The sequence below is a fragment of the Typopeltis vanoorti genome, chromosome 2 (genome assembly GCF_054136105.1).
Source record: "Typopeltis vanoorti isolate ZY-2024b chromosome 2, IOZ_Tvanoo_1.0, whole genome shotgun sequence".
NCBI classification, from domain to species: Eukaryota; Metazoa; Arthropoda; class Arachnida; order Uropygi; family Thelyphonidae; genus Typopeltis; species Typopeltis vanoorti.
In genome coordinates, this window is record NC_143550.1 from 130356487 (window position 1) to 130370117 (window position 13631).

The 13631-nt window shown below is 33.5% G+C and overlaps 1 protein-coding gene across 2 annotated transcripts in view; it reads left to right on the forward strand.

The window, feature by feature from the left end:
* The window catches only part of Cdep (Chondrocyte-derived ezrin-like domain containing protein), a 741059-nt gene that overhangs the window by 554260 nt on the left and 173168 nt on the right, over window positions 1–13631 (forward strand). For both annotated transcript variants that reach the window (XM_090413128.1, XM_090413137.1), the window contains exon 21: window positions 7192–7250. In XM_090413128.1, coding sequence (XP_090269254.1) covers window positions 7192–7250 — 59 coding nt within the window. The remainder of the gene's footprint in view (window positions 1–7191; window positions 7251–13631) is intronic.

A 13631-nucleotide genomic window follows, 5' to 3' on the forward strand; every position in this document is an offset into this window, starting at 1 on the left:
AATTCGTCCATTATCGATTACTGTATTAATAATTCGTTTTATATGGTACTCTTTTAGGAAAGGTAAAAAATGAATGCAAAGTAATTGTTTAATAAATGCTTGTACCTACATTAGTCACTGCAATTTTTTATCAAAAAAAGTTATCAAGAGTCATTTGAACAGTTTTAGTTTTTTCTTATCAGCATAAATTCTACGATAACAAGCAAAATGACTCTCTAGACCTCGGCAAACAAGCATTCTTTGATTAATATCTGGATCCATATGCATTACTTGCTGCTTAAGCGATTCTAAAAACTGTAAAATATTCCATCCAGTTCTTTGATTGTTATCTCTTTTGGAACATCATCTTCACATTCCATTTGTTCGTTATCTTCATATGCACATTGTTGTTCAATTTCAAGAAGATTGTTGTCACTGAAATCTTTTGAGTTCGAATCCAATAATTCTTTAACATCTTCTGCATCAACACCACCAAAACCAAAGTCTTCACCAGTTGCAACGATTTCTTCAACCACGTTGTTCACAGGATTTTGAAAACCACTTAAGTCATTAGCGCATTCTGGCAAAAGGTTTCTCCAAACAGCTCTCATGCAGCTAAAAGACACTTGCTCCCACAAGTCATGAATGTTTTCAATTGCATGTTTAATGTTAAAATTTTGCAAAAATTCTTGTAGCGTAATCGCATTTTCTCCCATTGTTGTTTCTACTGCCTTTGAGAATGTCTTAAGAAAATAGGCTTTGAAAGTTGCAATGAAGCCCGTGTCCATGGGTTGTAGCAATGATGTCGTATTTGGTAGAAAAAATAAAAACACAGATCATTAAGAGAATTTGGATGACTAGGTGCATTATCTAAACGCGAAGTTCTGCTGTATTTTTTAAATACACCAGAACAATTGGAACTTGTAATATACCCACTCTTAAATGCTTAATGGAAGGAATGACGACGTCTTCTTACAACTTTCTTTCTCTCGGCAGGAAACACTCCTTGAGACTTGCATGTTTTTGCGTGGTCAATTTAAAGACATTTTAATAAAAAAAAAACTCTTGTCACGTATATCAAGGGATTGTCGCAATTAATTTTGCTGCGTTAAGTAAAACCGCGTTAAGCAAGGGATACTATATATATATATATATATATATATATATATATATATATATATATATATATATATATATATATATATACACACACACACACATATACAGAGCAAGCTAAATTACATTTCACACAGTATGCTGAAGAGACAGTGAATTGATCAATGGTTATTCTACTGGCCTGACCTCTAGCGAAAATAAAATAAAATTACAATAAATAAATGAAATGAAAACTACATCAAAGCTATATTCTATTTAAGACACATCAGAGAAACATTCTTTCATATAAATAGTTTTTGTTACAGTAAAAATGATGTCCTAATTTAATATGACAATTGTTATATTAGATTTAGGATCCTGGATTACCTAATAAAAAAAAATGGTTACAGTCAAAATACTATCAACAAATTCTGTAGAAGACCTCACTTAGAAACAAAAATAAACAAGACTACAATAAAACTGTAACCATTCCATACATCAAAGAGATATCAGACAAAATAAACAGAATTTTAATGTATAAATTAAAAATACAACCTTAAAGCCACCTTTAAACCTCCTACAAAATTAAAGAACTTACTCAACTCATCCAAGGATCCACTCCCTCCACTGGCCCACCCTGGAGTATACCATATTCATTGCACCTGTAATTTGCCCTATGTAGGGGAAACAGGACACACAACTCCTATCAGAAAAAAGGAACATAAACGACACATTAAATATAACTATGGTCAAGCTGGTCTTTTTGATCATGCCCTGAACACTTAACATAGAATCCACTGGAAAAGCACCAATTGTTTACATCACACCAAAACATGGTATGAACGTAAATTGAAGAGGCCTGCGAGATTCTTTACAATCACCTAATCTTAACAATAATAATGGTCTAAAAATCCCAATAATTGGAAGGCACATATTCTACCCACTTAACTTTTCTCCCTAAGAGTTAATTATAAATAGGACCATAGGTAAACCAGGATCCTAAATCTAATATAACAATTATCATGTTAAATTAGGACATCATTTTTACTTTAACAAAACTATCTATATAAAAAAATGTTTCTCCGATGTTGTCTTAAATAGAATATAGCTTAGATGTAGTTAATTTATTTTATTTCATATATTTATTGTAATTTTATTTTATTTTTACTAGAGGTCAATAGAATAACCATTGATCAAATCATTGTCTCTTCAGCATACTGTGTGAAATGTAAGTTAGCTTGTGTCTGTATATATATGTGTATACTCCAGATGATAACGTTAATATGAAGGTTGAAATGTCAGGAAATGAAAAATAATTATTTATAACATGGTTGTAGAGTCTATAATGGCTGGCCGAGTGGTTAACATATCCGTTCTCCAGCCAAAAAAACGGCTGCCAATTCGAATCCCACTATGGGCATGGATGTTTGTGATTGTGGAAATAGTGGTGGTGGGCAGTAGACACAAGAAGTAATAGAAGAATGATGGAACATATTCTATGGAAATATAGTCAGGAGTACACATCAGTACTTGAGGTAAAAAGTACCATTAGAAGCCTAATGCCAAAAAAATAAATAAATAAATAAAAAACAGCCAAAGCAGATGGTATTTGACCAGAAATGCTCAAATATATTAAACATTTTGCAGTTGCTGCACTTATATAACTCAGAAGTCATGGTTAGATCATTTCTAATGATCGGAATGAAGCTCTCTAATAGTACTCATTTGTAAAAAAAAAAAAAAAAAAGGGAAAATAAAATTGAATGTGTGAATTACAGATGAATTTCTCTAATGACTGTTCCAGATAAGATTTATGTAAATACTTGAAAAGATTCAAAGTAAAATTGTGAATGAGAAACTTACAGAAGATCAAGCTGTGTTCAGATCAAATATGGGTTGTCAGGATCAGATTATCACTGTAAGAGTGAAGAGATATGGGATAACAAGGACTTCTTTAAGTTTAGTAGACCTGGAAAAGGCATTTGATGAGTTGTCAAGAGAAAAGCTGCTCAAAATGCTACAAGTGTATAGTGTAAACGGGACATTATGTCGAGCAATACGCAGTCTGTTTTTAAGTTGTAAATCAATGGTTAAAATTAAAGGAGATATAGGAGATAGCCACTCTTGTAAAATCAAAGGAAAGAAATATATACTAGATCCACTGTTCTACATAATCTCTATAAAGAAAGTGGCATTAAGCCTAGATGAAGATGTAAGTCTAAGTTTTTTAGTTTATAATGTTGTTATACTCTTAAATAAATCCCATACAGGTATGCAGAATTACTTAACTATTGTTTTGATTGTATTGTAGTCCTGACAAATAACTGGCTAATTTAGAGGAATGTTGTCAATAGGGTGTTAGTAAGAATGTAACTTTTTCATCTAGTCCTTTCATAGTATCTTTTACACTCCCTTGAGAGTGTGTTTCAGGAATTTGATGATTGACTCTTCTGTGTGAGTGCTTCCCAGGTACCTTGTGAATATCATCTCTTATACTTTGAACAAACTTGCTATTCTGATGAGAAGAGACTTCGCCACTATTACATCTTTTATCTGAAAGCTTATGTGTCTGGTCTTGCTCAGGCAGTAGTCGACACTAATCATAGGATTCTTTGGTCAAAGACACACCTAATCCATAGACAACATTTTGAATATGAATTTTTATTTAAAGAAGGTCCTAAAGTCTTAATGCATTGATTTAAGCTCATTCAAAATTATTTCTTTGTACCAAAAGTTTGGGAGATTCTGATTCTCAGAAAATATAAATAAATTGATTTTAAAATAATAATCAAATTATACTATGAAGGTGTAATCCTTTATTTTATCGTATCTTTTGAATTTGGTATTTCATTGAAGATGGTTCCTTATTTTGTGACTGTTGAATCTTAATTTCTTGTGCTTATGTGTATAATGTTGTTCATTATTACCACAAGCACCTTTAAAAACTCAAATTCATAGATAAAATATATAAACTCTGTTTTTTTTCCATGCCTTAGTGTTGACAAGAAGTATCTTGTCAAGATGTTGATATTATTATTATTTGACACCTCCAGGGAGTCCAAAGACTCATCGAAGGAGGGCATCTGCTCTACAACTCTCTCTCTCTCCACCACTCAATCCACCAACTGACTGCAACCTACATCAATGGCATCTACCGCCGACCACCACCACTAGTATTTCCACAGACAATCACAAACATCCATGCCCATGGGATTTGAACCCGCAGCCTTTTTGGCTGGAGTGCGGATATGCTAACCACTCGGCCATCCAGGCTGGCATATGGAAGTATAAACTTTCATGTGTCTACCCACACATTTTATTTGTTATTTAATCACATTTTCTAAGGAATTTTAATAATTATTTCAAAGAATCTTCCCTGTTTTGGTCTCCTTTGTTTCACTAACACCAATGATGTTGACATGCCACTTCAGGCCTGAAGTAGATTGAAAATTTTCTGCTTGGTTTCTATGGTTTCTGAATTATTTAACTTCTACTCATTTTAATAATGCATGATAGGCTTGCAACCTTTTGTGTGTGGTATTCACATAAAAAATAAATAATAAAAACATCAGATAATGAAATTCATCATCCACTGTGAAAGATATTCACAAACAGCCAATGCTACATTCAAATTTGAATCTTCATCTTATTTGCTGGAAAGCAGAGATCCACTCATCTAACCAGGTCATACACTGCATGTATCGAATGCATGTGAACAAATATACATTCAGATAGCAGGCTATTGTAATTGTTTACAGACAGTGGTGTTTGTAGCTTTTTGAAATGAATTTTAACTTGTCAATATTTCTGCCATTTCATGAGAATTATCTTGATGGCAGTAAAAAGTTCACAGTATCACAGAATAATAGCAGGGGGTTCCGTTAAATGTTGATAATTTTGTTATTTTTTAAAAAATAGAAGCCTTACCAGAGTTAGAGCATAGTTAATGAAACTTGCCATTTTTTGCCTTCTCTGCTCTAGATGTTAAATTTGCTTTGCCTCATTTGTCACTACAAGTGGTTCTATTGAAACTAAAATTTGAAATGTTTTGAGAAATTTTAATAGTGATCTTAAATACAGAATTTCATTAAAATCCGGTGCAGAATTATCGCTCTCAAGTGAATCATTTTGGAGGAGTTGAATATGTTTTTTAATTTTTATGGGTTATTGAAAAGTAGCATTAAGGTTGGAATAGTGTACCATTCTGTTTATCCTATTTGATAATCCTTTAATGTATGGAATACCTGTGGTTTTACTGTAATCTATATTATTTACATTTTAGGTGTAGTTTTATGAAAAATTTTATTCATGGTATTTTTGCCATAGTTGTCACCAACCTGGTTGGCTGAGTGGTTAGCATATCCGCTTCCCAGCCAAAAGGCTGCAGATTCAATCTCGTCGTGATGGATGTTTGTGATTGTCTGTGAAAATACTAGTGGTGGTGGTAGGCCATAGATGGTTGGTATAGATGATGCGGTTTGCTGTGGTTGGTGGATTGAGTGGTGGAGAAGACGGAGAGTTGTAGAGTAGGTGCCCTCTCTCGATGAGTCTTTGGACTCCTTGGAGGTGTCACATAATAATAATAATAATTATTATTATTATTTATAAATGTATTGCTAATAATGTGTAATTCTTGCTTAAGAGCAAAAAATTTGTTCATTAGGTCAAATTGTTATAGTTCTGATTTTTGAGGGTATTAATGGCTCTATAAATTTTGTGAAACGTAGTGGTAAGAGTTAGCATGTGTATATTGGCTAGTATGTATGAACTTGCAGTAGACAGTGAAGGATGGACTGCTTGAGGGAAGATGCATGATAAAAAGTATCCAGAAAAGGAAGTGAGTTTCAGTTTCATGTGGCAAATTGTATCTGTTCATGTTGTGTTTGTTCAGGTTGCTGGTGAAGGTGTTTAAAATTTGCAGCTGCATGGCCAGATGAAAACATCATCAATGTTTCTAAGCCAAACTTGTAAGTTTTAAAGTAAAATAATCTAGAGCACATTGCTCAGAATCCATATAAAAGTTATCAATTGGGAGTGTGGGAGAGATTTTGGGAGCCTATGGCTGTACCTTCTTTTTATTATTATTATTATTATTATTATTTGACACCTCCAGGGAGTCCAAAGACTCATCGAGGGAGAGTGTGCCAACAGCATCGAACGATTGGCCCCCTTCCAACTACTAACCGTGCTCAAACTTACTTAACTGAGCCATTAGTAGCAGAGGCTCTACCAATCGACCAACCTTTATAAAAATTATTTTGCCACACAAAGTAACCAGAACATAGTACATGGGCAAAGAGACCTGTGATTTCAGACAGAAATGTGTTCTTTAAGAGAAGAATTCTGTCATTGATTAGGACAGGGCAGAAATGTCAAAACTGAATAATAAATCATCTTTGCTGAGTGTTGGGTGTTCTTTATATAAAAGGGAGATTGACCTTCCAACCCCTTGATTGTTGATGCCAGTTTTTTGGCTAGGTAATAATTAAAACTGTCTCTATCTTTACCAGCAGAACATTATGTTTCTGAACTTTGGAAAGACCATAAATTCTGGGTGAGTGCATGTGGTTACAGCTTTTTAAAAAACTTTAATTTCATTGTAAATATGATCCACAAACATCAGACCACTATTTTTGTATCTTATATGATTCTGCATTCAAATATAGCATTGCTTTTCAGTAGTGATCACAACATATCTTATATATATATATATATATATATATATATTAAAGCTGTCACATCTGTAATATATAATTTATATATATATATATATAATCACATTTACTGCTCGTAAATCATTATTCTGCTCTGGGTAGTATGCCGATTCATTATCCAAACGGAAGATGCAGCCAGAATTGTGTGTTTAACCAAAAACTCTGATCATATGCTATCTGATTTATTCTCATTTCAATCTGGAACACTAAAATTTTTGATTTCTTTTAATTAAAAAGTGTCATTATTTAGTCTTGTGTGTTTGAGAAAGCAATTGCGAAATAAATTATATTTTGAATGTTTTAGTTTAGAGAGTGAGATTGTGTAATTGATTTATACACTTGTTAGTGTTAATCTTTATTTTGGAATCAGTAATCAGTTAACGTATTAACATGTTATATGTAGCTGTCCATATGAACTTCAAGCAGGTCACTAGTGATAATGTATCAACTGTATCATCTCTGGTAAGTGATAATTGAAATAGTTTTTTATATAATAAAATCCTATGCTCATACCTTATATATAGTTTACTTTGTTTTTAGTTCACATATCATACAGGCTTTCATCTGAAGGGTGAGTTAGTCTCATGTGTAGTTGGCACAGATTTTCCTCCCAGAAATTAGGGTTTTTATCTCTCAAAACAGACAAACCTACAAAACAACAATTTACACAGACATAATACACTGGCTTCATAGCTCTTGAAGATGCTTCCCAGATTATTTAAGGGTCAAAGCTAGATAATACGAATGATACCTACATAAGTGTCTCAAGGGATACGTTGAAACAAAGAAATATGGAGTAGTCCCATTTCTAGATTATCCACCTGAATGCCAAATGAATGAATGAATAATGGACTAGCAGTTTTATTAATCAAGACTCCCTTGTGTTTTTGTCAGTGAAACAAGGTGAAAAGTGGTGAGTCTGCTACTGGAACAACCTGAAACTGACAAAATTGATGCTAGGATCCATCCCTCTAAAAAAACTGTGGAAAAGAGGCTAGCCAGCAGAACTATCTTGTTGACTTAATTGGTGTTGCTAAGATGAAGTTGTTTTGTTAGTGTTTGGAATTATAGCCAGAGCAACTAAACCTAAAAAGCCATATGACTTTCAGAAGCTTGCTTGTTTTGTGAGAAATGAAAAAAACCCAAATTTCTGAGAAGGAAAACCCTTCCACATTTATATGAGATTAGCAAACACCATGACAAAGAAAATAAACAATTAAAGTACTTTATAAATACAGGTAACCCTCGTATAATGCGTTACTTATACAACACAGTTTTGATATAATGCAGTCTACAAATTGTAGTAACCCTTGTTGAATGCGGTACATATACAATGCGGTTTCGATTTAGGATGGTCTACAAACTGTAGTAACCCTTTATCTTTTCTTATATTTTTCAACGTGCAGATTAAAAATCAAATTTTATCTTTGTTACATTTGCGTCTACCCATGGCGTGCATGTACTTATAAGTAGCGAATTTATATTAGGGGGAATACCCTTTAGCATGCATGTACGTCAATTGTTTACTGTATAAAGTATTTGTTGTTGAAACTTGTCTTTGTTTTCTGCCAGGAAAGTGTATTAAAAATCATAAGTGTGTTAATCTCAGCTGAGCACTTTATTTTTTGGTGAGTTACATACAATATGTAATGCTTTTTTTTATGTGAAAAAAAAATTATAGTAATGGCCACTTAAATCGCTTTTGTGATATACACGTTTGTTAATAGAGATAAACCCACTCACTGTAAACTGCCAAGGTAACAATTGAACAAGAAAGATGCATTCGGTTTCAATCAGCACATGAGACTCAACCTTCGTGAACTTCTTCATGAGTGCTCCAATCTCTTCAATAGTGAATTAATTGATGGGGAAATAGATTTAAATGAGGAGGAACTGTTACAATTAATAGAAGACATTGAATCAAATGGTGGGGAAAGTTCTGCCGAAGATTCTGATTGTGATGAATCCGTTAAAGAATTCAGTTTAAAGAAATTAGTAGAACGATTGGACTTGGCAAGAAAGTTAGGAAGTTATTTTATGGATAATGATCCCTCAATGCAGCGCTCCGGAAAATTCACGAGACAATTGGATATTTGTTTAGCTCCATATTATGAACTTAATAAAAAATTGCAGCATAGTGGTAAGCAAGGTCTTATTACTGACTTCTTGATAACTAAACCAGCCAAAGTATGCAATGAGAATTATACTAATGATGTCCAAGAGATTTCAAGTGATGACGACATTCGGCCACTCATAAATAAAGAACATCTATGAAATGTTAGTTTTGAAGACAGTGATGACGATTAAAATATGCAGTTTATTTTATTTTGCCTAAAACATTTATGTATTATGTGCAATGAAGTTTGCGTACAATTTATAATTTTTTATAATTTTATACTATGTGTTTGTTTCATAGTTTATATGTTTTCTTAACTTACATGAATTACCTGAATTAAATAAAAAATATATTTTTATTGGATATGTCATTGTTTATATAATCTTTAAAAAAAAAAAAAAACGATTTTGGAACCTAACCCTACTTTTTCTATGTGATCTGAGTCTCGCATAACGTGATTTATATAACACGGCATTTTTGTGGAACCTAACATCTGCGTTATACGAGGGTTACCTGTACTTATAAGTGTGGTACTTATTTATGATATATTTATTTATAAACAATTTATAAATAAATGACTGTGAGATGTTAGGTTTGGGAAGTAATGATTAGGGAAGTTGACTGGCTTAGTATTAAATACTAAACATGAAAATAAACTTGAATTGCAGTTAAGTCATGAGATATTCAAAATTTTAAAGTGGGAAATTAAACAGTGAGACTTATTTATGACTGTAGTCCCACAAAAGTTTATAGCAAGGAAGAAGTGGTAGTGGGATTTTTCTAGTCATTAGTTGACGACAGCTGACATGAAGGAAAGCTGGTCCTATTAGAGATCTAACAACAGAGTACGAAATGAAGACTCATTCACAATATGAGAGTAGACTGGGATTTGAAATAGGAATTGAGATACCTGGTAATTCAGTTTCGAGCAGGATAAAAATTACTGTTGCATTGAAAAGAAAAAAATAGGTACAAAAGTTTTTTAAAAAAGAATCATACTACTTGTGAATACCTTTTAGGGATGAACTGTAGACTAAAATATATAATATTATTGGAAAGAAAGTGGAAAACAAGACTTAGTGGCAAAATCTGAAGAAAGCATTGCTTGTTTTATTTAGGGAAACATATGATAAAATTCTCTTTTGTTTGAATCACAGGAAGATCTCACTTCATGGTGGACTTCATTTAAAAAGTTTGAAGAGATAGGCAGTCTTGGAAAAGAAAAAATTATATCAAAGGTTCATGGCATATATTTATTCACTATAAGCTTAATTGCTTATAGAGAATAAAGCTGAAATATATAAGAGAATACAAAGAAATATAAAAAATATATATATATATATAAATGGCTAAAGAAAAGTACATGTGAAGAATATCAAAGATCAATATCATGAAGGAGGCAAAATATTCTGAAGGCTATTAAAAAATTTTAGAAATAGAGGAAAGAGTATTGTAAAAGTAGTGATAATAAGTGCATAAAAAGGGAAAATAAGTGGTTTGAAAAATTATTAAATGAGATGGGCACTCATACAGCTATGATAGGATGTTGAGGGATATAATATGATGTTGTGGGATCACTTCATGAGTATATTTCAATACTGGAAATAGGAAAAGCTGTCAGTAATTGGGATGCAAAGTGCAGCTGATTAGATGATATTCAGTTTGAGATGCTAGAAATATGGATGTATGAGATTTTTAAATAAATTTTTTTAAAATTACAAAAAATGCACTCATTGGGCAAAACATTAGAGATACCTACCTAATAGTATGTTGGCCCTCCTCTAGCATGAATAACAGCTTGTATTTTATGAAGCATTGACTCTACCATATGTGCAAGGGTTGTTGGAGGTAATTTCAGCCATGCCTGTATCAACTGCACCTTAGACATCAGTCTTGAATACATGGATCTGATGTATAGCTCTACAGCATTCCAAAGAAATTCTATTGGATTTAAATCCAGAATCTTGTGGGCATCTAGATGGTCCCAAATTCAGATGTGTGTTCCTCATGCTATGTCTGGGTGGTTGCAGCCCAGAGGGTGGTATATTGTCCTGATGAAACAGACCATCTGCTGCAGGATCCCTGAAGGCCATGAAAGTGTGGAGGTGATCAGCCAACTGGTAACTCACAGTTTTTAAGGGCCTCTCTCCACACACACACACACACACACACACACACACATACACACACACACACACACTAATGGACCTAATCTCTCACATGAGAAGGCTCCCCCAAACCATCACAGAGCCACCACCTCCTTGAATAGAGTTGACTTGGCATGACTGGGTCATGGCTTCATGCTGTTGATGACACGTCCACACCCTCAGTACAACTAGGACGTAGAAAGTTCCCCTGAAGAAATGGTCGAACTGGAGGAACAACTGTTCCTCAAGTTCGACCAGGAAAGAGGAAAAACGAGAAAAGGAAGAGAGGTAGTCAAACAATTTACAGTGAAGAGTCTTGCAGAAATGTTCTTTGCAATTAGTGATGTTCTTAAAATGGCTAAAGACATAGACACCCAATGTTGAATGCTACTTAATAATAGAAACGAAAGTATACATGATGCGCTTGCTTGCTATGAACAAATTTATGCTGAAAAGAAGAAGAGGAATAAGCAAAGCAAATTGGACATTTTATCAAAAAAACAAAGGTTATTATACCAGAAAAGCCACAGCCGGATCATTCACACAGGAAAGGTAATGAAGATGTGATTGTGGAGGAAGATTTGGGTGATTATTCTCCTGTTTTCTAGTGGCAGTAACACACAGTACAGTTTTATAATAAGGTTTAAAAATTAAAATGACAGTATACTTATTACGGTTAAGTCCCTAATCCCTATAACTCTATTGATTTAACGTATCAACTTGCATTCGAATCGACACTTCCTGCCTGATGGATCAGATCCCAGGCCTAATTCAAGGGATGACTGTAGTTTGTTCTGTTTTTATCTTATCGGGATGCAAAGTTGGAAGCTAGTAACTAGAATGCCTTTCCTGAAATCCTCTTATGCTGAGAAGATAGCAGTTAAGAAATTATCAAAAGCAATTCAAATACATATCTATTGCACCAACCAATAATTTTAACATACTTCTCTGCGGAGCACATTAGTTAACTCGCCTATTACAGTATTGCTCCTGAAACAACTCCTCAAATTATCACTTTCAATGAAAACCCATTTGTGAAGAAAATATGTGGCAAGGATATCACTAAAAGGAAAACCACCCACAGAAAAGCACCCCCCACAGAAAAAAAATGCATTCTTCTGAATCCGCTAAAAGTACACTAAACACAACAGCTGATCCAGACACATCAGTTAATGTATTAAACATTTTTCCAGAAGAAGAGTTCAGTACTAGTCATCCCATCCCATCTTCCCTAAATCAATTGACAAATATTAGCCAGACAAAGCTTTGTAAGCCCTCAATATCTCAGAAATCAGACAAGTCTACAAAGTCAGAATAATAGAGAAATTCTTACAGTGAAAATTTTGTAGATTCCACCAAAATATCAATAATATCAAGTTTGTTCTGTGGAAACACAAACCAGTCTATTTCTGTCAGAAAGAAAACATATTTAAAACTTAATGAACCTTAAAGCATTGCACTATTATTCATAAGGACAACTGGAGATGGTCCTGCTTGTGATGAAGTCACTCTGCTAATAGACAATTACACTTACTCCTTTCCATTTTATCCAGCTTAATACTTCTCTGAAAGTGATAGCAATATGCTTATAGGTGTGACTTCTTATTACAAATATGTTTATTTTATTTACCACTGGGTTCTGTGTTAGATCATCCTTGATAATCTTATGTTGCGACTGCCTCGGTCCATACCTCTTATTGCTGTGCCAACTGCAGTGCCAGCATGAATAGATAAGGCTATATCATTGAATGTATGGTTGACAATAACATTCTCTCCTCCCTTCTTAATAATGAACATGATACCTTCTTCTGCCTTTCCATTCATATTCTCAATAGATCTTACAATCTGTTCCTCCTCCTCCATCCTTCCACTGTTCATGTGGGATGTCAAAAAGAACATGTATGGAAGTGATAATTTTCCTTTGATTTGCACTGTATCCTCATAGGACCATGTTTTTCTACCTAGATGTCCACATGAAAAATTGACAAAACTGGCTGGAATATTTTTTTCCATCTTGCAAAAATTACTGCTGAATCAATCAGCCAAACACTCGCACCGATCAGTGAAACATTGATGTATGTTATAGATTGTATTGTCCAGGCAGCAATAATTGCAATTCCAAAAAACATCATCTCAATTTCCACTCTGTCCAAAGCTATGGTAGAACCCAGAGTGTCAAGCAGCCAGAAAATATCAAGACAGAGCATGGTCTATATTTTGCAGATACCTTAACTCATCAAATCTTTTAAATATGCTTGGGCCAAAGCATGTTATGTTAGACATCAGAGACAAAAACAACATGAATTGAGTTTACATCATCTATCAGTTATACAACCAATTCAAAAGTTGCATGGAATAAATCCAGAAAGTTTAGGATAGGTAAAACACACCATTCATTTATCTGGAACATGATGTGTAATTGCAGAATGTAAAGCAGTTGCAGACACTCTAAAGCAAGTATGCATAACATATGGCCCGTGGGCCTGATGCAACCTTCACCGTAAATTAAATAAATAGAAGAAAAAATATTTGTATAATATTAAATTATTAAAAAAATCAGTAATCGATATATTGTTGTTC